The sequence below is a fragment of the Ciona robusta genome, chromosome 1 (assembly GCF_009617815.1).
Source record: "Ciona robusta chromosome 1, ASM961781v2".
Classification (NCBI taxonomy): Eukaryota; Metazoa; Chordata; class Ascidiacea; order Phlebobranchia; family Cionidae; genus Ciona; species Ciona robusta.
Genome location: NC_143235.1, coordinates 2,953,637 through 2,977,788, shown reverse-complemented (window position 1 = coordinate 2,977,788; position 24,152 = coordinate 2,953,637). Strand labels below are relative to the sequence as shown.

At 37.4% G+C, this 24,152-nt stretch overlaps 3 protein-coding genes across 5 annotated transcripts; 1 reads left to right on the top strand and 2 right to left on the bottom strand.

The window, feature by feature from the left end:
- Positions 1-366: 366 nt before the first annotated feature.
- On the bottom strand, positions 367-9,509 carry LOC149741370 (uncharacterized). Of its 2 annotated transcripts, none has more exons than XM_089889279.1 (9): positions 7,768-9,509; positions 7,155-7,347; positions 6,321-6,414; positions 5,557-5,601; positions 4,516-4,656; positions 3,351-3,556; positions 2,669-2,982; positions 1,957-2,236; positions 367-1,764 (listed from the first exon to the last, which is right to left on the bottom strand). In XM_089889279.1, the coding sequence occupies exons 1-8, from the start codon at positions 8,229-8,231 to the stop codon at positions 1,963-1,965; spliced, it is 1,731 nt and encodes a 576-aa protein (XP_089745405.1). In that variant the 5' UTR covers positions 8,232-9,509; the 3' UTR covers positions 367-1,764; positions 1,957-1,962. The 2 variants fall into 2 exon arrangements, with proteins under 2 accessions (XP_089745405.1, XP_089745397.1); XM_089889271.1 differs by having other exon boundaries at positions 4,516-4,662; positions 7,768-8,384.
- Positions 9,510-14,954: 5,445 nt separating this feature from the next.
- On the top strand, positions 14,955-18,074 carry LOC149741369 (doublesex- and mab-3-related transcription factor 3-like). The gene is made up of 3 exons (XM_089872397.1): positions 14,955-15,199; positions 15,313-15,493; positions 16,892-18,074. Exons 1-3 carry the CDS (start codon positions 15,017-15,019, stop codon positions 17,863-17,865), a joined length of 1,338 nt encoding a protein of 445 aa, XP_089728523.1. The 5' UTR covers positions 14,955-15,016; the 3' UTR covers positions 17,866-18,074.
- Positions 17,877-24,007, bottom strand: LOC149741368 (uncharacterized). 2 transcript variants are annotated; one of them, XM_089872332.1, is made up of 11 exons: positions 23,345-24,007; positions 22,734-22,905; positions 22,120-22,245; positions 21,548-21,710; positions 20,945-21,145; positions 20,441-20,556; positions 19,865-20,057; positions 19,238-19,414; positions 18,613-18,774; positions 18,159-18,377; positions 17,877-18,092 (listed from the first exon to the last, which is right to left on the bottom strand). In XM_089872332.1, exons 1-11 carry the CDS (start codon positions 23,506-23,508, stop codon positions 18,061-18,063), a joined length of 1,725 nt encoding a protein of 574 aa, XP_089728458.1. In that variant the 5' UTR covers positions 23,509-24,007; the 3' UTR covers positions 17,877-18,060. The 2 variants fall into 2 exon arrangements, with proteins under 2 accessions (XP_089728458.1, XP_089728467.1); XM_089872341.1 differs by having other exon boundaries at positions 22,749-22,905.
- Between the last annotated feature and the right edge of the window lie 145 nt (positions 24,008-24,152).

Here is a 24,152-nt window from a genome sequence, read left to right as displayed (position 1 = left end):
GTACCGATTTCGAGTTATCGTCACTTACATTTTAACTAGTGACGTCACCGGTGCTTCTTGATTGTGCGCGGCCTCTATCTCTTACAGTGGAAAACGACATGCTAACGATTTTCTTTTGGCGATATCTTGGAAACGGCTAAAAGTTTTATAAAAGTTCTTTTACAGACGCACTAATACCTATAGTTTATTAATTCATCAAGAAGCACCAGTGACGCCACTATTTAAAATGTAAGTGAAGATAACTCGAAATCGGCAACGTTTTGAACGGAAAAATTGATATAGTAGATTCAGCTCAGTAAGGACTATCTGCACACCAAGTATAAAATCTGATTTCAGTTTTTTTTTCTTTTTTTTTCTTATATACAATTTTTTTCCTTATAGGACAATTTATTAAGACATCACGAAAGTAAAAGGTTTACAGTTTCCAGACGTTACTAAATGTAATAATACCATTTCTAAGACACATGCTGATTTTATAGGCCTTGTTTTTTCTTGGTTCAAAAACGAATTTGTTTGCATAACCTTACAGTGTTATAGCCACTACGCATGCACAAACAAGTACATATTGTAATATAAAGGAACGTATGTATATAGTAGGGTGGGGGGAAATGGTACACTTTTCGCTCGTAATATTCAAATATCCTGATCGCGTTTTGAACAATTATGAACGGGTTTATAATTCTTTGGAAGTTCTTTGTTTACTACCAAATGGAAAGAGTAAATGGAATGAAAAGATGTCCCATCTTTCCCCACCCTACTATATAGTATATGCGGTTTAAAGCATGAAAACCTAAATGTGTTGGTCGCCGGTATAACTAGGTTTGAAAAGATACTTTTTCAGACACAAAAAGAGAGAATCATCGCTCAAAATTTTGTTTTGTATAAAGCTTTCGTTTATAAAACAGAGCGAAATGTAAAACCACGTTGTATTGAAAAGGTAAATTATTAAATTAATTTTGTTTGTAAGTCAGAGTGTTTTGTGTTATAATATCAAATGATGAAGTCCAAACGAATGGCAGATAAAACGTTGGAATAAAATTAACGTATTATATACCAAAGAGGCCGAAAAATACTATTTTAAAATTTGCCTGGTAGCAGAAATACGGGAATTTTATACAATATATCATAATTCTACCAAATATAATTCTAACTTTTCTAACGAACTACTTTAATAAACCTTTACACAAAATAATACTGGCGACCAACTGTAAGCATTTAAAGCATAAGCTATTGTACACATCAGTTATTATATAACATGAACTTTTAGCACGTATAGTAAACTAGGCTGCAAATCGTCTTCGACTTGTAAAAAAAGCATCGCAGCTTGTATATAGCACACATAAAATAGCATATGCATTAAAGTTGGATTTAATAGTATTGTGGGGTAAGATGGGACGCCTTTAACATATAATATCCGAATATCTTAATCGTGTTTTAAACAATTAACAACGGTCCATGGGAATCGTGAGGGTACGGTTTTATAATTCTCCTTTTGACTATTCTTTGATTAATACCAATTGGGACCAGAAAATAGAATAATAAAAAGAGGTCCATCTTCCCCACCCTACTATATGGTAAGTTATGAATCCATAGAAAATAAACACTTTGCACTTTGAAAAGTATTTTGTAAAAGTTTGTATACTGGTGTAGGGCTTACGTCGTGTGATGTGTATTGCTCCTAGTATCAACGATTTTAAGTACAGGATATACAGAGATGTATTTCAGTATGAAACACTCGATTTTGCATCCGGTAAAGTTGTACATCTGCAAAAATGCAGTTAAAATATACGAAAGTTAAATTGAGTCAAAACTACGCTCATACAAGTTGGTTTTAAATGAAAATATACACTTAATATTTGCTATTAGTGGTATTTTTTATAAAAAAATCGTTAAGTATACATAAAAACATTTTATTACTCACAATGAAAATATGCAACTAATATCCAAACGTCCTACCCTGCATCAGTTATTTCCACTCTCGAGCTCATGTAGCTCTCTCATTAGCTTTCTGTGCCCTCTACCGCCGTCTAGCGTGTCCAAAACGAGGCCAATAATGTTTTGATCAAGGAGTAAGCTCATGTTAGAGAGATGTAGTTTTCTATTAAAGAGGACACGCTGCGACCAAGTGCTCTGCTTCGACCAAACAAAAGTTTCACTCAGTTTCCCGATTTCCATTTCTACTTGGGATATGACGTCATTGATGACGTTGTGTTCGTTGGAAGTGTGGCCGCAAGGTCTGCGTTTGAGTAAATAAATGGGAATGTAACGTGTTTTTTCCTCGCGTATAGAAAATGACAGCACCATAGTTTCGTTTCATACGCCTCGTTCCTGCGTACGAGTTCCCACAGCAATTGTAACTTTGTGGGTGGTTGTTTTGCTGTAGGCCGATAAGTATGTAATTTTGTGGGTGGTTTTTGTGGCCGTTAAGTGTCTTGCACAAAGACACATACGCCCACAATGGTAGCAGCGACGAGCCTTGAACCCGTCACCTCTGGGTTCAGAGCTGGCAAATTATTTTAAAATACATCGATTTCAGGTTTTCGTGATAAAGTTTTGCCGGATGGCGAACGAAACGTCAGTAATACACTGCGTTTTTATACCAGACGTGCCGCTAAAAGATTACTTGCACTATGCCTAGTAGCAGAATTACACAAAATTTCAGGTATACCTGTAGTTTTTTAGCACAAACTCGAATAAATCCTTTGCGAAATACATTTTCACTTTTCCCAACGATTTGTACTCGCTGTCTGAACGCAGTAGATTATCAAACGAGGTTTTAATCGCTTCCACAAATCCAGAGACAGAGGACGGAGCAGCGAGGTACACCGAACGTGGGTTACTGCCAAAAATTTCTTTGGATTCAGATAGTTTCACAGCTATGGCCCGAGCAATGGCTTTAGGCTTGGCGGCTCGTTTAATGTTATTGCACATATCGGCGATCTGCGGTCGGTAATGCACTCCGCATAAGTAATGAAGAAAATCCTAAAAAAATAGTGTTATGGCGTAAATATCATGAGTTTAAGAACCATATACCTTAAGGTTTGTTAACATACTATTATTTTGTAAAACTTATTGGAGAGGTGAATTTAACGATAACACAACGACCGTTGGACGCTGGCGAACTTGTTTCACCTTAAAACAGAAACAAAGCAGATAGCAGAATAACCATGTCGTTCCTTAAATTACTTTTTAATAAATGAGTGTAATAACCTTACGTGGCGGGCCCACATAGCATTGGACAACTTGGTTGAAGTAATTGCAGTTTAAGTGTCATGCCAAGGATGTATGCCCACAATGATTGGCCGAATTTTGCTATCTTAGGGGGTTTTGATAAGTACTAATAAACTTACGACTTTGTCGTATCTCCAGTGAACTGCAAAGTATTTTCCACCAAGAACACTCTGGCTGAAGTCTTTCGCCACATCGCGGATAAACTTTGGGCTTTGAACGTTCCGCCAGATGGCACTAAAGAACACTTCAGCGTCTTTCTTCGTTTGGATAAACTTTTGTGGCGAGTTGAGTATCTGTTCTGATGTACGTGGATAATCGAGTCGTACTATAAAACATAATGGTAAAGTTAGGTATATACAAAACTGTATCGGGTAATGCTGGTCTCTACTATGGGCAATACTATGCCTTCTCCAACGTATGTGCTAATATTAAAGGACAAGCAGTCGTATAATACCTTTTTGGATAAAAAATCGAATCTTTAAATTAATGGTTATAGCGTGGGTGTGTGGGACACATTTAACAATACAATAAGTTGTTTAGCTTAACTTTAGCAATACAACTTAACTGTTGGTCGTCATAAAACTGAACGAACTGAAGCGGCTTTGTTTAGGCAACACACGCACTACTTTTTAGTCTAAATAAACAAATCAGGAAATATGGTAGCTGAGTGACCGGAACCATTTGAGCGTAAAATTTATCTTCGCCAAGATAGCAATTGAAAAAAAGAAAAAACGAAAAAAATCATCACCTACAAAGTAACATACTTGGTAGCTCGTAAGCTTCACGAGGTGTATGAAACAGAACACTGCCCGTGACATAACGACTGTCGTTTTCCGGCCGCGCGAGGTTAAAGAAAGTTACATTCACATTCATTCAATTTTGGTAAGAGGATTAATAAGGTTGTATTTTTATTAGGTTTGGGTAAGATGCTCTATGTTTTCATTATTTTCCAACATACCATTTGCAAGTAAACATTTTTGATGGTATAATTTATACAATGGTTAGGATATACTTTTTAAATTGTAACGCCGCTTTTGATTTAAAGTATATAAGAATTTTTTCCCACACAAAGTATTCATACGTGTTCATAAACATACACGCATACGTAGAAATCTATACGACGTAACGTATAAAAGCTTACGCAAACATTCTTAAAAAAGCGACAGCTTATCGCGTCACAAAGTAGTATCTGGTTGAATCGTAACAGAAACTGCATAAGGTCACAACCCTAATCGTCATTAGACAAACTGTTTTTATTTCGGATATGACCTGTAGCATACTTACACGTATCGTTCGGCCGTAATCCAAGCTGTCGAAACGGCTTGAGATAATGGGCGCATTTTTCCGAAGACTTGAAATGAGATTTCAGTTCCATGAAGTCAATTTTGTGTTTTTTTCCTTTGATTAAATCCCCCATCAACCAACCTGTTTCTAAATGAAAATTATAATTTGATGAGTATATTAGGATTAGGGAAAGACGAAACACGTTTCTATTCTATTTTTTTTGTCCCACTTGGTAGTAAACAAAAAACATCCAAAGAATTATAAAACCGTATTCTCACGACTTTCATAGACCGTTCTTAATTGTTTAAAATATGATCAGAATATTTGAATATTATGTGCTAAAGGTGTCCCGTCTTCCCCCACCCTACTATATTAAGCCATAAAATAACCAAAGTTCCACATCGTTCACCACAATACTTCTAAAACCTCTAGCAGGTGTCAGTTATTAATTCAACTTGTGTTTAATGTAACCACTGGGTTTGGTCCTGACATTAACTATATATAATTAAACATCTGTTATAACCGGCATGCCAGTCGATCCGATTTCAAACCCAAATGACCTGGTCATATCTAATTACAAATCCACGTTACACTAGTTGAGTGCTATACGTCAGAAATAGTAATAGATATCTTATCCACGTAGAAAGAATAAGTATAATAAGGTGGGGAAAATGGAATCTTTTATGTTCTATTTTCTCGTCCCAGTTGGTAGTAAACAAAGAACAATCAAAGAATTATAAAACTGTATCCTCACGACTCCCATAGACCGTTGTTAATTGTTTAAAACACGATTAGGATATTTGGATAATATGTGCTAAATGTGTCCCATCTCACCTCACAGTACTATTATCCGCGGAAGGGGGGAATTGGTAACAACAAGTTCAAAACAAGAATTCAATATGTACAAAAGGTCAAGCTGTAATGCCCTATAGGTTTAGGCAACAAAAACTGGTTGAACCAGTAGGCTAAGATAGCTTTTGTATGCAGGCGTCCTTACAGACGTCCGTAAGCGTATATACAGGCATGGACTAATTGGCTTACCTTGTACAATAATAGACATGTTTGTATTTCCTTCCTTCAAAAACTCTATAAAAATATAAGATGTTAAATACAGATATTTATATATTTAACAGTATCTATCCGTTATTTTTTTAACCGAAATATTTCTGAAACGTTGTAATCTATTATTTTTATCTGAAAAATGTTACTACTATAAGTCATTTTATTATATTTTGTAAAAGTTCATGGCATGCAAATGCACATATCTGCCGCCGATCGGTCCCTAAGAGAACGATGGGCAGGACGGTCGCCGCCTAAAAGTATTGGATTTCCCGAGTTATGTCCATTAAATGGCAATATATACCAAAAAGGTTGAAAACTATGCTGTAAGCCGGTAATAAAATTCACCACCGATTTGAGAAAAACTCGTATTGGCTAAGTATAACTGACACATATTAGATAGGTCAAGTGTTCAATCGTAATAGTTTAAACTTCAGGAAACTACCTCTACAAGTAGTGGCGTTTTAAGATATAGAAGCCGCCCCGCGAGGCTTATTAGTGGGCCGCTTCCTTATTTCACTAATACCCTCTGTATATTTATTTTTTGAAAAAAAATGGTGCAGTTATGTCAGAAATGGACTTCCATCAAATTTAAACCCTACTATAGATTACCTAATCTGTATAGAAATTCGTAATCTTGCAGTTCAGTCCAAGCAAAAATGTCTATGGTGGGCTCTTTGTCAGTTAACAAAGAATTTTATGACGTTACAATAGACAAGATATTTAAATTCCCACGTGTTATTTACCTTCAACCTCTTTCAGTCCAATCCCCTCTTTGTACCTTGCTCCTTGTATGCCAGATTGTAAGTGAATTGCAGGTAAATATCGCATAAGTGGGCCCTGGGTGAATCAAATTTCATATAAGTGTCTGTACTATATGTAAATACCGTATCTAGGCGATTAAGTTATTGCGCAACACAGCACCGCACAAAAAAGGGGCCAAACCTGTTTTTATTTTAAGTGGTTTGAAAGTGCACGAATTTCTAGAATCGTGAACTAGTACTGTTATGAACTGAAATGAACTGGCTGATAATATCAACCGCAATACCTTCCAGGCCACACTACATGTTTATGCGGGTTAAATTAAATTCGAAAAAGGTTTTCCCGTCTAGACAATTTACCACTAGATAAGTATACACCAACTTGTTGTCCACAACCGGCAAGCTAAAGCAGGTAAACAATAAACATGCATCGGTTTTTGCCACGTTTGTATATTAGCATATATGCAAGCAATATCTAAATATAAATAGAATGTAATTTCATTATATTCATTAGCCTGAAGCCAAACCAATTTTTTTCGACTCCATTTTGGTACAGTACTGTGGGGTAAGATGTGGCACCTTTAGAACATGTTTTTCAAAAATCCTATTCGTTTTTAAACGATTAACAACGGCCTATGGGTGTCGTGAGGATACGGTTTTATAGTGTTGAATGTTCTTAGTTTACAACCAAATGAAATAAAAACAGAATGAAAGGGTGTCTCATATTTTACCATCGTTCTTTATATAAACATTAACTCGCTCAAACCTTCAAAGAACGTAATTATCAGTTTTAAAAGTTCAACTGACTGTCAAACTTACCACTCCTTCCTCCTCTGCATTGAAAAATATGTCAAAACGACCATTGCATTCTTTGACAGCTTGGGACATGGGAATAACTGACATAAACCTTCTTAGAATATCCAGGTCAATTCTTGAGCCAGCATCGACAACTGTCTTTAAAAACGTGTCTTCTGTAGGTTGATGCTCGTAAAAGTTCGGCAAAACCAAAGTCCTGTGAGCATTTTTTATTCTGATTATTTTGAGACTGCTTTTATTTCTAATGACACTTTATGCCAATGACACTTTATGCTTAAGAAAAGACCCATTACTTCCTATTAGTAATAATTAGATTTTATATGTGCTATATAGGTCTTATAGCAAAGCAAACCAAATAAAATGTTATAGGCAACCCTACATTTAATTGTTTAATTTATAGTTGAGAAAATGACCTGAAAGATAATGAATGCCTGCATTCATAAGGTTAATTTATGATAATGGGGGAAGTATGGGTCATTGGGGCATATTCATTAGTTGAATTTATAACACTACTAGTAAACTAAAAGGTATAATTGCACTCGCGTACGGGTAATTTACGACAAGCCTGAAACGTAACTGAGAACTAATGTAAGCTAGTTACAGAAAAACATGTTACCTGTTCAATAAAATGGCGAGTAAAGCGCTTTGTTGAAACCCTGCAAGTTGATTGCTGGGTCCATTGATAACCGTTGGTATTAAAAATCTATTCGGGTCAAGTCTATGTTTCGGCGTGACCGGTTTATTCCAGTTTGTGGCGGATTTCAAGCACTTCCTGTCCCCAATATCTCTGGAACGGTCGACCTTGCCACCTTTTCCCAAGGCTGGCACGCCTTTAAAGTGACCTGTAGTGTCTAGTTCTTCAAACGTGTCGTTCAAATGAAACACATCCCAAGAACTTTGTGTAATAGTTGTATCCTTTATCAAGAGACTACCGTGCAAACGAAGCAATTTTCGAGCGCCGGTGGAAGGCAAAAAATGCACGCGTTCGCGGGGCAGAACTTCGGTGTTCCGAAGTAGAAAGTAGTAGCCAAACAAACTGGCGTTTATCAGAAACAGGACACAATTTCTCATTCGGTACATTGGAACATATCAAAACTTTAGAAGACAGGCGTGCAGATTGTAGGCTATCGGTAAAACTATCTCCAACTTCAAATATACCAGTTAAACACACCTACTCTTTAAAACGTACATCGTTAGTATATCTGTCTTGTAGCCTTTTTATGTAGGCCTAAATAGCTATAGATTAAATAAAGCTACCTAGTTACATTACAAGCAACGTATTTCACAAGCAATTGAACGCAAATGCAGCAGAAAAACAGAAAAAGGCAAATTATTACTAGAAGCTGCGGTCGCTTTGCGCGTGTAAGTTTCATTACTTGATCGTTAATAAACATTCCATTGTATATACACCGATATTCTCTAAAACCCTAAATAATTACGAAACAGTTCAAGGCAATGTTATGAACCAATAAAACCTTCAACGGCACACTAATTAGCCCTTTAACGCTTATGTTGTTTTCTAATGCAGAGTACATGCGTGTTCAGACTTCTGTCGCGTGGACTATTCGTTTGTACACACATGTCAACGAAGCCGGCCGCACAAACTGTATTATAATTGATTGACCGCGGGGCGATCGATGGCAGAATGAGAGAAAGAGTTAATCTCTTTAAATATTGGCTTGTGTCATTAAAAGACAATAGTTTGACTGCTAATCCAAACTATTTTCGACAATTTTCGGCAGGACTTAAAATAAGTCAAGCGCTTTTAACTGTTGGCTATTAGTGTAATACAAACACATACGCAGCGCGTGTCACCGACATGTCCAATATAAAAGACTTTATACTTATAACATAGTAAAATGGGGGAAGACAGAAAACCTTTTCATTGTACTTTCTCGTCCCATTTGGTAAAGAACAAAAAACCTTCAAAGAAATATGTAACTGTATCCCCACGACTCCCATATATACCGTTGTTAATTGTTTAAAAACGATCAGGATATTTGGATATTAAGTGCTAAAGGTCGCCCGTCTTTCCACACCCCGCTAGATTATTAGTAAACGTATACAATCTATAGATCTTAATGGAAATACGGTGTTACAATATACGTTGCACTAACATAACAAAACCACATAAAGGATAAACGTGATATGAGTAGATTACCACCTAAAATCAAGAGTTCTGTCCCGGCGTGGGCGAAAAACAGATCTTACGTCATCGTTTTACATAACCGTGTCTCTACTCCTTTTGAAACAGAACTTTACTTTTTACCTTCGAAACACTAAACGTCGATTTTTCTTTTTACCAACTAAAACGTTTTAACAAAGAGTTAGTTTTTTTCCTTTCTTCAGAAAAAACAACCTGTTCTGTATCGTTTACTTTGCCGTCTCAATGAAAACCGGACGGCGTTATCCGAGTAATGAAAGAGCAATTGCCCGAGGCGCACCAAGCAAAGTAGTTCTTCGTTGCCGATATCAGCAGCTCGACCCATGAGCACCACGCTCACGTTTATGGCTTTTAAAATATAAGTGAATTGGACATCTAAGCCATGGATGGGTAGCACACCTTGCGCGTGTGCACTGCGTGGTAAGGTAGCAGTTTGTGGCCAATAGCACGCGTGGGGAATGATACAGTATTATACAGTGGCGATTGAAGAACAAGTTTTGCCACTTTTAGACCATGATTAGACTATAGAGCCTCCAGATAAAACATAACCACGGCAGACATAGGCTTTAATAAAACGGTTTCAAGCGTATGACATTAAGTTTTTTTTTTATATTAAAGCTATGTATGTTTTTTTTAATTAATTTTGTAATGGTCGATTTTGAATTGCCGGTTATACAAAACAGTTACTGTTCAATCTTAGTTTATATAAGTACGCAGAACGTAATGCAATTCAACCATACGCGTAAAAGCATTATCACACCAGTTTAAATGTTCACCAGACTATAGTTAACCTTTAAAATTCTTATAGTTGTTTCCTATAATAATCACATCAGACACATAAACCGTTAAGTAAAAAAACCTCAACTTTATAGTTTGAAGTAGATTCTAAACAAAACATAGGTGCAAAAAAAGTTTTCGCATCTTTAAAAAATACACACTTCTAGATGTGCGACCTGCACATTGCTCTGTGTTTTTGTCAATTATGCCAGTCTGTATGTAGTCCAAGCATCACAATGCATAGGTGGGTATATTTGGTAAAACAAATATTACCATGAGAAATAGCATTCAGGTCAACGATATATGTCGCACATGTAACTGTACATTTCAAAACAAATAGCTCAATCTAAAGATATGCTGTTGTTCGCACATTGTACCAAAAACGAAACATCGTGTCTTACGGTCTTACGACGCGTGCCAGAATACACGTGTGAGCAAAACACAACGCCCATAAAACAGAACACACGGAAATTTTAAAACCAACACTGCGTCACACTCTGACCTCATAATCAGTGATTCGTGTTTTCCACGTCCGATTTAGACCCTCGAAAATTCCGCTTGGAAAATTTCCGTTTTGGAAACTCGTCTTTGTAGTAACAGAAGTTCTTGGCAGAGAAAGTTCGGAAATCGCTAACTGGCAGCGAGACGTATCTTTATGGGACGTTTTATTGGTTCGTTTTATGCGGCACCCACAGGGCGTGAAAATTCTATAGTTTGAATTCGCTACTCCAAGTCGACGAGTGGCCACGCGCGCTAAACACGAGAGGGCATTAGAGCACGCTTCTTGAAAATCTTTCGCACCGCCAAAATAAACTTTTCACCAATCCAGTTCAATTTTAAGCACTAGACAGACGCATTGAAAATTGTTTTACCATTTAACTAAGTGTTTGAAATACACAAACCGAAACTACAAATCTCTACGTTAAACATTATTTTTTTTTTGATTTTCGTAAAAAAACGCAAATTACACAAATGAGATTGCTAAATTTAAAAATTGAACTAATTCACAAAATTTTACTGTTTGCGTATAGACAAATTCAAAACAAGATCTGTATTACAAAACTACATAAAAATATACTACTATAGCAATTTGATTCGCGAGACACTAAGATTTTTAATAACTCGTTACGGTAATAAAACCTTCTAAACAAAACGGTGGAATAAGTAATAAACCACTTCGGCAAAACCAATATTATTTCAGTCCGTTACTTTGAACAATATCTTTTCGTTGGATATTAAAACACCAGAATATACTTCGGCGAAATTAAAACTTGACTTTTGTTTAGATAAAATCCCTACAGGTAAATCGTAGCGTATAGGGGAGAGGAGACATTTTTAGCACATAATATCCAAATATCCTGATCGTGTTTTATACAATTAACAACGGTCTGTGGGACTCGTAAGGATTTGTAATTCTTAAATGTTCTTTGTTTACTACTAAATTGGACAAGGAAATTTAATGAAAAGGTATCCCATCTACCCCCATTTTCTACCATATTTTAGTTAGGGCTAATATAAAAACGTAAAGCCTCATTGCAAAACGGAAGCTCTTTTTTGTATAATACGCCAAAACCACCTTCGTTTGCTACATTCGTACCGTGGTTTGAACAGTCCCAGCCCCAAATAAAGAGGCAGCTAACATCTACCCCTGATATGCAGGAATGTCACCTTCGACCTTCAACGTTATTTGTCTGCTATGTTTACTTTCTAGCTTAGCGAGTATTGCAACAGGTTGCGGCCATTGGGTCGTAGACCGCTATGGTTCATAAGTAAAGCCGGCTGTCGTTATATTTCTGCGGTGGGAAAGTTACATATTCTCAACAATTTGTCACATTTTCGCAAAAATAGTTTTAAAAAGTCATTCTAAAAAAACACCGATTTTTATACCCTATATACTTCATGGTAAATATATTCACAGTCTATTAACTGACAAAGCTTTTTATATATTTTTGTAGACAACTTTAAACAATTGGGGCATATATAAAGACGGCAATAAAACGACGGCAAACGATGCTTATGATAATTGTTGAAATATAAATTTCCCATGTATTCGCTGCGTATACATTAAAAATGGAGGTTAACGATTAGTTTCTGCTACAATCAAAGTGCCTGCCAAAAGGTAAACGGAAAAGTCCAAAATTTAAAACGCAACATATTGACTAGAAATTATCTGACATTTATGCCCTTAAATTGTTGTGTGTTTTATTAACACCAAAAAATTCTAACATTTTTTACTTTTTAAATAGATTTAATTTCGCTTGCGACGTTATTACGTGTTGGGTTGTGAGGTCCACGGGTTAAAATTACTCGAAAAGTTTTTCACCGAATACAGCTTTTCCTTTTCGGGATCGAGTTTCAAGTGTCTCACTTCCACGCCGACCGTGGGCCTGAGCGTCTCTGCCTCGACCGGTGGTGTATTACTGTATGGGTGGCGGGGTATTGCGTTGCTAACTCAGCACAATGCGTTGTTGTACTTGCAGGTGAGGATAGGCGTGTGTATCTCATGAGTTTAGGAATTGGATACTTTTTGTGCGCGCAGATACGAAAGGTGAATTTTAATCGCTTCCATTTTAAAAGCGAAAATAGGTCAGACTATATTTTGCGTAGTTTTGCGGGTTGTATATAGTGGATTTAATTTTAATTTGTATGTGCTGTTAAAATCTTTAGCACACGAAACGCCGTTACCGTGTCAAATGAAACTAATTGCTTCTGTACTCAGCACTAACTGTATCTTGTTACAGTTTCAAAATATCAAAGCTGCAAAAAGCGTTAAGTTTTTCGCACTAAACGTTTGTGGTTCGAACCAAAACGCCATTTTTTGCCTAAGATCAGATATAACATTAAAAATGCAAATATATATAATCGAACCATATATAGTAGGGTAGGGTAAAAAAAAACATTTTAAATTTTCTTTCCTTGCTTTATTCAAAAGAAATAACCCCCGCGACTCCTTAATTGCGTGGTTAATTGTTTAAAACATATATTGTTCAAGGAAAATTGAATGTAGGTGCTAATGGTATGTCCCATCTTACCCCATACTACTATACATTTATTTGTCGTATTCCCTTTTCTGGTTGGACAAAATATCTATACGCTCCGACCAAACAACGTAACACAAAACAGAATTGCCATTTTAAAACCATTTTGCAAGTTTTTGAAAGTTTTATAAGAAACCTAAAAACTAAACCAATATTTGCACAAATTTCTCGGAATATGAAAATAATTGATGTGGCTGCTGGTGGAGAAGCGTTTACGTTACGCATTGTTCCACACGGAGGAAAAAGTCAAACAAATATTTTATGCGCTAACAATATCGGTTACAAATTCGTTGTTTTTCTACAAGTTCAGCAGTCTAGGCAAAGTCGCTGATGGGATAAGATAGCTCTTGTTAAACTGTCACACGTAGCTTAGCTTACATATCCGTAAAGAATTCGCCTTTTCGGCAGATAAATGAACGTGTTTTGGTCTCAGTTTATTTTTGAGACTATTTTTTTGGAAAAAAACGAAGCAGTTTAAAAACGAGTAAGCAAAGGAAAGTTTGGTTTATAATTTGGAAAAGCTTGATCAGATAGAAATGTCCGCAAAAAATCTGACAAGAATAAAGCATAATAAAAAATTAATGTATTTGGGCTTAGTTTAAAATGCATTTACGCAAAAGGGTTACTTTAAATAAAAAAATAACGTTTTTGATTTTTATTATTACTATATCCTTTTATAAGTTTCTGTTTTGATCTAAAAACTTTTTTCCTTTTATATATGAAAACAGTTTCGAGAGTAAACGCGAAATAGTCGTTTTATGTGCCGTGTGTACGATGGTTGAAAGACAGGTTTGTCTTATTAAAAAAATGTCAGTTGGCGAAAATAGAACACATGGTAAAAAAGCACTGTTTTTTATTGTTTTGTATTGTATGAGGTGGATTCGCTTAAGATGTTTTCAAATTAAGAATATTTTCAATAAAAAACGTGTTTTCAAGATACGCAATAAACTGACTTATTGTTCAGTTGTTATCCTATGGCTTTAAATGCTGCTTTTGTTGGCACAATTTTTGTTTTTTTTTTTGCTTTGAAATTGGTATTTAGTTAACTTTACTTTTCTTCGTTTACATTCGTTTTCCACTTCATGTTGTTCTTAAATTTAACCCCAAGTTTCAATTTAAACGTATTGGGTTCTTAATCATTCTGCTCTGTCGGTTTAATTTCAATGTGAATTCGAACTATGGCTGAAAATGGAGTCTTCGTGAAGTTTCTATTTATCAGTTTTACTAAAATTCACTTTAAAATTGATACAAGTGCTGCGTCGGTGGTTAGACTATGGGGCGCCGTAGTCAAGTTGATTAATAGAATAAGTGCGAACTGAATTGCTTAACCGCTGTATATTCAAAATGGCGGCGCGACCACTTTCACTTGCTGAGTGAATTTGCGATATTGAATTAGCGCTTCACGCTTGTCAGTGCGGTTTCAGTTATTGCGGGATAAAATTTCTGGTAAAAATTATACGATGAAGGGCGCAGTTGGTTAACGCTGCCTGTGAGGACCGAATGGGACGCATATTTTGATATCCTCATGCGCCCTGTCGAGTAGACACTCGTTTTCATTGCAATGCGGAATAAAATTCGATTTTAAATGTTTTTGCTGCTTTTCGATTTACCTTTTTGTAGGGGGGGTATAAGGGCGACAGGAAATTAACAGACCACAAACAAGCAACATATGCGCGTGTATTTATAACCTTAAACGCCGAGCCGGGTGTGGTTTTAAATCTGCATTCCATTTTTGACTGTAATTTCTGAAGCTAATCTAGTTTTTTAATTAAATTTTAAGCTAAACTACTTTTTCATTTTGCTTTCCGACTGTTTTACAGCTATTTTATCATCAAATACTGTACCAAACAATTTAAGACAGTTTTAGATTAATTTTCTCTGTCCATATGGAAGGAGTGGTGGCATACCCGGTTACAGAAAAAGGAGCCCGAAAACCGAAATGTGCAAGGTGTCGAAACCACGGCGTAATATCTTGGTTGAAAGGCCATAAGCGAAGGTGTCCGCACCGTGAGTGTACGTGCGCTAAATGCAATCTTATAGCAGAACGCCAGAGAGTAATGGCGGCCCAGGTAACTTATATGTGGTGACTTTTCAATTTTGTTTTAACATTCTGTTAATTCTGCCAGCGAGCATGAAGTGTATTTCCGACGTTTCGTCTGCACAATACATTTTTAATTTCCAGGTCGCCTTGAAGCGGCAACAAGCGGCAGAAGATGCTATAGCTCTCGGTTTAAAATTAGCGGCTGAATCTTCGCATGATGACGTCACCGATGACGTCCTAGGTTTATCATCGCCAGAAAGGACCAGCGATGGAGAGGGAAGAAATGATCCAAAAAAGACACCGAAAAATACAATAAAAAACGGTCAGTATTAAATCACTGTTTGTATAGTACGGTAAGGGAAGATGGGACACCTTTTTATTCTATTTTCTCTTTCCATTTGGTAGTAAACAAAGATCTCTCAAAGAACTATAGAACCGTATTTTTGCGACTACTGTATAGATCGTTGTTGGTTGTCTAAAACTTTCAACAAAAAAAAAACAAATTTTAGAAATATTTCCATTGCAATATTATTAACTACTCAGAAAGACAAATGACTTTCCGAATTCCCTTTACCTAACCATGGGTGCCATGGACCTCACATTGAGAAGCATTGCTTTATGTATTTGTCTATGTTCAATCTGTACGCGCAATGTAACTGTACACCAAGTCGGACACGGAGTAATTCATAATCCTTTGCAGAACGCAAACCCGCATTCAGTTTAACTTGGTAAATCATATCTGGACAAGCGATCTTACTCACCAGTCGCCAGCGGATGCCTTGTTTTAACAACCCTATTATCAGATCATGCTTTGCTATTTGTGGCCGCTGTCGATTTCTATCTGTTTTGTTTGGAAACGCACGGACAAATTGCATTAGCCGTTTGCGGTGAACCGCGTGTGCATAATATATGCATGTTTTGTTTGCGCTTGCGGATCGGTTACACGCAATATGTTAGGAGGGGCCGAAAAACTATACAAACTACACGTTAGGGAAACCGAATAGACCTATTTCTGGCAAAGGACACAAAGGGTTCAGGTTTTCGACATAACAATGTCTAATCGCGTTACGCTGGTTTCTAGGGACAAAATGAACGCGAATTTGTTTCCAAACTCGCGCTGACTTATGTTACAAGGAAACCCCTCGTTGTAAGGCTATTAACTGGTAACTTGTACGACGACAGGGGATACATGGACCAGTACAAGCTAATCGCTGATCCCATGCCAATTTTTGACCGGGTCAAGTTGCTGGGTCGGAAAAGGTCAAGTGTACCCCTTGTCCCGGACGGTGTCAGGTGATAGGGGTACGGTCGGCTGGCACCAATCATTAGACAGCGCTTAAATGATGATTTGTACTGCTTCATAATTTACACAGACGTCTGCAGCCTACACGCGATCGGGCAGTCGCCGGCCAATGTATCTTTACTCATTCTGACGTGTTGCGGGTCAGGTTTAAACCGGTTTAGTACTGAATGGACACGGGAACGTCAAAACGTAGCGGCCCGGTTGATCGCTCGCCTGACCTTCGGTAACGCTCCCTGATGCCGCTTACGAGTTATTGTGACTAATGAGGTTTGCGCAATTATGTGAATGTATCACCCCTGATGTTCGTTGAGATAACACCACCAAACTTAGTCCGGAAAGCACGGGGTGACTAAGTGAATTTATTCGAATTACAATCGGTAGTGGTCGATCATAATTGATGTATTACCTAAATTTCAGACTCTAAAGACACGTCAATCAAGAAAAGTATAAAATCACTCTCGGCAAAACCGAATTTTCGCCAAGGGAGGTCTAACTCGAATGATGATGGACCGACCAAGCTAGGTTCAGTCGATTCGGCAAGAATTGCAGCGAAAAAACTGGACGTGAACAACGCTATTGCATCAGCGTTCCGGCCTGGTCGACTGACTAAAGACGAGATACTGGAGCGACTTTTTCCGGAGCAAAAGGACACGACAAGACAACTCGTCCTACAAGGGTGCAGTGGGGACTTGGTCAAGGCAATTGAACACTTTTTATCTGCTGAAGAACGACCAGGAAAAAAACGAAAACTCTCGGGGTTTGAGAGAAGTGGATTTGAAGATGAAAATAAACGTAAAGTGGGGATAGATGGGAGGAATGATGGAACTTCTGAGGTTGCTACAGCTCCGTCGGACACCGGTACGACAGATGAGAGCGATTATTGCATAGAGATTGATGGCTCCGTTTCAGATGGTGGAGAGCCAAAAATTCCAAGCAATAAAGTTGAAGAGAAAGTTGAAGGAAAGCCCATGGAGTCAAACGACAGAAGTCGTCACAGTTTAGAAGACAAGTCAAAATGTGAGGTACATTCTCCGAACAAAGTTTGTGGTGAAAAAACTTTCCCAGAATTAACTTCGACGGGAAATATTAATAAACATCCGAACTTACATGCAGTGGAGTTGCAGAAATACGCCGCTCAGGTTCCAGTTTTCCCTTATAGCTTCCCGGGCATGCTACAATGCCGCAACCCCGCATTACCACCTTATATAAGCTACTGCAACAGTGATACACGAATCCGAAGGATGAATTCTTGTCACCCAAACAACAGGGGTCTCCTGTTCAATATACCATCGTGTTTCCCAGACCGCTGCGCAGTAAATTACACATCACCCTTTACGCATTACCGAAAGACTTTAGCACGAGGCTTTGCTAAAACCGAAGACTGGCCTTAAAGAGACAGAAATCTGAACCGCCATTTTTATTCTTCACCGAACAGTATAAATATTTTGTACTTCAATTTTTCCAATCAACTGTTAGATAAGTGCCCTTATAATCCGTTATACGCATTCGGGTCTTTAGTTTTGTATAAGTGGCGGATATAGCGACAGCCGCATGTTTATAAAAACAGTTCCAAAACGCAGTAAATCTCAAAGCTCTGTATGTCTTCCGCTTTGTTCATCTAAAATAGAGACATACTCACTATCACAGCCGTAGCAACCTATAGAAAAAAGGTCACAAAACATACCTTGTACCGACTCTGTTACTCTATCCGCTTCACCCAAATCAAGCACCAACGTAGCGCTTGCATTTGGTACAAGCGTGACGTCAAATTCGACTACGTCACTAGCTGGATCACTTTCGGCGGGAAATACGTCATAACCGAGTGTTGTTTTCGTCACAAGTGCTTCAGATGGTTCAGTAGCCGTCAACGAAACAGTCCCGTTGTTGTAAGTCACACCAAACGCTGTCGGGAACGGTTATTGTTATAGTATGGTGGGGGAAGATGGGACACTTTTCGTTTAGTTTTCTCTTTTCATTTTGTAGTAAATAAAGAACATTCAAAGAATTATGAAACCGTATCCTCACGTCTTTCACAGAACGTTGTTAATTGTTTAAAACACGATCAGGCTATTTGGATATCATGTGTGAAGGGTGTCCCATCTTCTCCCATCCTACTATATTAAAAAACTATAACGTACCTTCTGTAACTTTTTTGTCTCCTAAACCAGAAAGACTGAAACTTCTGGAGCATCCTTGGTGCCCTAAGTTAGCCATGCCAATTACGATACGTGTGTCCGACTTTAACCCAACAGTGAAGCAGTCTTCGGTATTCGTCCATTGCTTGGTGATGGCATATGTGTCTAGAATCAACAAGAAATGTATAGTAGCGTGGGGAAAGGTGTGACACATTTTTATTCTATTTACTGGTCCCGTTTGGTAGAAAACAAAAAATATTAAAAGAATTGTCACGACCTCCATAGACCGCTGTTAATTGTTTAAAACACGATTAGGTTATTAAGATACTATGTGCTAAAGGCGTCCCATCTTACACTACACAATTGTATTAAACAGAAAAAATGTTTAAGACTATATTGCGCAAAATTCTTGACCCTTTAGCGCTACCTCGAGGACAAATACAAAAGCGATAAAAACATGACCATCTTTGCCCCACCCTATACCACACAAACCTATGCATAAACTATTTTTATTATTTGGTAAAATTTCAACGCGCTAAAACAAAAACAAGGGTCAAAAAAACATTAAATTAATAATAAAAATAACAAAATAAAACTTAAAAAGTAAATTATATTGCAAAATACTAACGTTCGTTCAGGTAGGGTAAGAATGTTTTGAATGCAACCAGAATCTGTTTCGGTTTGCTGAATCTATCCACCAATCCATCACATGCCATGGACCATACATGGTCTACTAGTCGGGTGTATATGGATTGTGTAAAGGTGTGTGAATATTGCAGGAACAAGTTGGCCAGCAATCTTACTCCTGTAGGTACAAAATATAATAGAGTGGGGAAAGATGGGACACCATTTCATTCTGTTTCCCCGCCCCTTTTGGTAGTACACAAAGAACTTTTAAAGAATTATAAAGCCTAGTTGATAATTCTTAAAGTGCGATTAGGAAATATATGATATTGTGAGCTATTCGTATCCATCGTAGATAAGGTCTGCAAACGAAAATTTCTCTCAATATATAGTAGGGTAGGGGAATACGGGACACCTATATAGCGCATAACACCCAAATATCCTGATTGTGTTTTAAGTAATTAACAACAGTCCAATAATGGAGTCGTGAGGATACGGTTTTATAATTCTTTGGGTGTTCTTTGTGTACTACCACATGGTACCAGAAACTACAATGAAAAGGTGTCTCATCTTCCCCCACTCTACTATACATCCGTTCTTCCTTTTTTGACAGCCAATCCCATCTACTTACCTACAATGGGCGACTGACACATCGCATTCGATAAGTCTTCTGGTTTCTTATTTAATTCGCCGTAAAGTTTAGAGTAACATGTTTTTAAGTCCCCAGAAAATTGGACGCCGTTGTTAACTAGTTCCGCTTCAGCGGTCATGCCGAAAGACGTCACGACGATCGGCTTCTTTGGCCAGGAAGATGGGACGGTAGCCTGATAAATATTATACATTTTAAAGTATGCAAACTTAATTAAATGAATGTAATTTTCTTTATCTTTGCGTGACCAGAAAACGACAGTCGTTATAACACGAGTGTTCTATTCCAAACACTTCGTGTCAACTTACGAGTTACCACATTTGTGTTACACTTTTATAATCTTAACTCATGTAACGTTATGGATGGCTGTTTTAGTCTGTATGAATGACAATTCGGGCAACCCATTAAGTACCTTGCACAAGAAGACATACGCCGACAACGGTAGCAGAGACAAGCCTTGAACGCGTAACCTCTTGCAAGTGTGCTACGACGCTACGTCAATGGAAACCGTGGTTTATTTTCAATTATATTTGATTTTTTACAGTAAAGGTTAAATACCTGCAGAATTTGTCGAAAACCTTGTATTTGTCGTTCAATCTCTTTCAGTGATTGCCCATTATCATTAATATGAATACTCCATGAGTAAATGGCGTCGTACGTGTCACGGTCTTTAACTAAAACATATAACAATATCAGTATTTGAGCCTCATTTGCGGAACGTGTTTAATTTATGTTAAACTGCGATTTTTTAGAACACCGTTTAATATGTAGAAAATCAAGCGTAAACACGTTACGGAGCAAATCAACGTGACTACAACCCGAAAACAGTTCCGTTTAATACTTGAAAATTGGAAATGTAGATTTAGCTCAGTTAGGACTATTTTTTGATCAGTCCTGAAAAAGATTTCAGTTTCCAAAGTTAACTAAACCTATTAGGTATTTACCACAACAGTCAATTAAAAGTTACGTTTATTTGGTCAAATTAAAAGGGCTCCCGGATAGGCTTTTGCAACGAAAACATATCGGTAAATTGCATTGTTAAAATTAAACCACAACCGATACCTATTTCTTCCACGTATGGTTTCGCAGCTATCGGGCTGCTGGTCCCTGGTGCAAAAATCTTGTGTCTGTCCATAGGTATTCCCTTCGCTTTGATTTCTTGTACAGTTGTTTTCGTAAGTTCAGCAAAATCAATCGGATCAATGTACATGTAGTCCCGACTGTCTGGTTCCAAACTCAGCTCGATAAAGGGAAATTTTAGGCCTGAAAATGATAGTTTGGGTATCGCATGATTTTATAGTAGGATAGGGGGTTAGATGGGACAACTTTTCATTCTATTTTCCGTCCCATTTGGTATAGTAAACAAAGAACATTCAAAGAATTATAAAACCGGATCCTCACGGCTCCCACAGATCGTTGTAAATTGTTTAAAACACGATCAGGATATTTGAATATTATGTTCTAAAGGTGTCACATCTTCCCCCACCCTACTATAGCTATATGGGCAAAACATATGCAACAACTATAGTTAAAAAGCTTTGTCGCTACACCAAGCAGAAACAATTCAGCTTGGTAGTAATACAATTCATAAAAGTTTATTGTTCAAGTTAAAAGAAAAGGTACATCGTTAAAAGGTTCGGTTGGTTTTATGCAAAATTGACCAACCTTTTTTGTACAATTGGTCCAACGATACCGCCCAAAACTTTGCGAAATCTGGAACGAATTCAGTAACCAGTTGATTGAATTTATCAAACTCGTTTTCGTTTTGCATTTTTTCGATGTATTCTTCTTTCGTTAACTCAGCGGGTGTTTCTACCTCAATGCCGTCCTATACGATGCAAAAGGCGGTTGATTTATAGTACTGTGGGGTTAAGTTAGGATATCTTAGTACCGAGAACCTAATTTCGTGTTTTAAACGATTACCAACGCTCTTTTAGAGTCGTGGGGATGCGGTTTTATAATTCTGTAAATATTCTTGGTTTACTAATAAGTGGGACGAAAAATGAGAATGAAAATATATCCTATCTTACACAATACTACGATATTCTACATACGTAGCGCTATATCAAAGGTTGAATCTACGCAGACACCAATTTTCAAGTTTATTCAATTTAGGATTAATAATGGCATGTTTCAAACTACTTTCCCTAATATTAAAATGCCGGTTTATTTGTAAGCAACAGATAGCAGGTAATTTTCAGCTCAAAATCACTTGGTAGAGTTACCACAAGACTTACTTTTTCCGCTTGCAGTCGTTTTCTGAACTCTACCATCTGGTTTGGATGCATGTAGTAAGTGTTAGGAGCGGTCGCACTGTATGCTACAACGTCTATGCTGTTGTTGAACATACTGTCGCTGATTTGCTGAAAGTGAATTTTTAAGGTGCTGTCACTTTACTGGGGCAGTAGAATAGTGTAACAACTAAAAACTTGCTTTATCCTCGTGGCCGGAATACAACAATCGTTATAACACGAATGTTATATTTCATACACCTCGTCCCGCTCACGAATCACAGCATATGAATGAATGTAACTTACTTTATCCTCGCGTGGCCGGAAAACGACAGTCGTTATCACACGGGTTTAACACCTCGTGCCAGCTTACGAGTTACCATGTATGTTACTTCGTGGGTAATTATTTTTTGGGAGATTTTTTCATTTTTTTATGTATGGCTGATAATTTGGACAATCCATTAGTGACCACTGGGTTGGGTCAGTTGTCGTTAAGTGGTGTCTTGCCCAAGGACACACACGCCCACGATAGCAGCGACGTGCCTCGAACATACAATATCTGGGCTATAGGCAGGCACGTTAACCAATATATTCTAAACGATGCCGGATTTTAAACTGACCTTCATCATTGGTACCGTGTCGCTGATCACTCTATAAATGCTATCCACCCATCTTTCCATCTCTTCGTCAGAGGCGTTTCTCGGAGCTGGATAAGCGCCTGAAACTTCCCATACAGCGCTCCACTGCGCAAGGTTAAATACTGATCCAAGTTGTTTGATTATTGGTTCATACCTGTATAGACATTGTGCTTTAACATAAAATTGCCCCTAGCTCAAAAGTTACGAGTTCGAGGCTCGGTACTGCGATTATTTTATGCGTTCTTAGTCAAGACATTTAAAATAACCGGTTCATAAATGTAGACACAGTGTCTTATATAACATTTTTCCTTTTCGAATACGTCCATAAACAACACAGTGGAGAAAATCCAACCAAAAAGGGTTTCATTATATTTTATCATCCATTTGGTAGTTAGCAAAGAGTGTTTACAGAATTAAATGCATTCTCGTATTAACCGTATAATCTTTGATGCAACAGCCACGATTTTTAACTGACAATCTATCCCACACCTTTTATCCATTGCGTGGTTTAACGAATGCTTAACAACGTATTCTTTTATCTACGTTCTTTAAATAACAAGAGTTTTCGTTATATTAAGCTAAACATAGCTTACATGTCAGGGGTACTTGAATATATTTGTGCACCGAATCGAACTGGGCCATTTTTTTCTAGCTTGCTGGTGTCGATTTCAAAAAACTCATTACTTTCCAAACAGTCGTCTGTAGAAACTCCGTTAAGAAGTGCAAGAACCACCACAAGAACGAACACTTGCTTCATGTTAATGTCTCGTCTCTACTAAAAGAAACCTGCAATAAAACACAGTTAAAAAACACTAATAAACAGCTTACATATACCAATAGGCCTACATGTGCAGTACTAAATTGGCCTTTTTTCTACTAAAAGCTCCTGCAATGAAACGCAGTTAAGAAATACCGATAAACAGCTTACATATACCAATACAAAATGCAATATCAAAATGATATAAACATCTTACCTGTTCTATCTTATATTGCACCTAAACGATGCGTGTCTTTCGCAGTGAAACGTGTAGAAACATCAGTGAACGGAATAGCTTATGCGATGTGGTCCACACTCGGTAAACAATTTTGCGGCGTGGGAAATTATACAGATGACATTCGAATTAGTCGATTAACAAATGTGAACTGGTATTGGTGTAAAAGCGAGCATCGGTGGTAGAAAGATACAGCCAGAAATGGCGTAGACTTTTTTCCATTAAGGAAAAAAGCACTGAATTATTTTCTGAAATTTTTAAAACTTGTTCTCGAGGAAAAATTGTAACATAAATGATTGGATAAACAAATTTATAAGAAACGACTAACATTTGCCAAGAGTTTTCAAATGTTGGAAAATGTAATAAGAATCTATAGCAGCTACACATTTTGGATGTTAAATTAAACACT

Coding starts and splice junctions, on each gene's coding strand:
- LOC149741370 (XM_089889271.1), bottom strand. CDS start 8,231: ATGTACCGAATGAGAAATTGTGTCCTGTTTCTGATAAACGCCAGTTTG. Junction 6,415..7,154: donor ATGCAGAGGAGGAAGGAGTG/GTAAGTTTGACA, acceptor TGATTCACCCAG/GGCCCACTTATGCGATATTT. Junction 3,557..4,515: donor ATTACGGCCGAACGATACGT/GTAAGTATGCTA, acceptor TATGTTTTATAG/TACGACTCGATTATCCACGT.
- LOC149741369 (XM_089872397.1), top strand. CDS start 15,017: ATGGAAGGAGTGGTGGCATACCCGGTTACAGAAAAAGGAGCCCGAAAA. Junction 15,200..15,312: donor AGAGAGTAATGGCGGCCCAG/GTAACTTATATG, acceptor TTTAATTTCCAG/GTCGCCTTGAAGCGGCAACA. Junction 15,494..16,891: donor GAAAAATACAATAAAAAACG/GTCAGTATTAAA, acceptor CCTAAATTTCAG/ACTCTAAAGACACGTCAATC.
- LOC149741368 (XM_089872332.1), bottom strand. CDS start 23,508: ATGAAGCAAGTGTTCGTTCTTGTGGTGGTTCTTGCACTTCTTAACGGA. Junction 22,246..22,733: donor ACACGGTACCAATGATGAAG/GTCAGTTTAAAA, acceptor ATTCACTTTCAG/CAAATCAGCGACAGTATGTT. Junction 20,058..20,440: donor GTTTTCGACAAATTCTGCAG/GTATTTAACCTT, acceptor AATATTTATCAG/GCTACCGTCCCATCTTCCTG.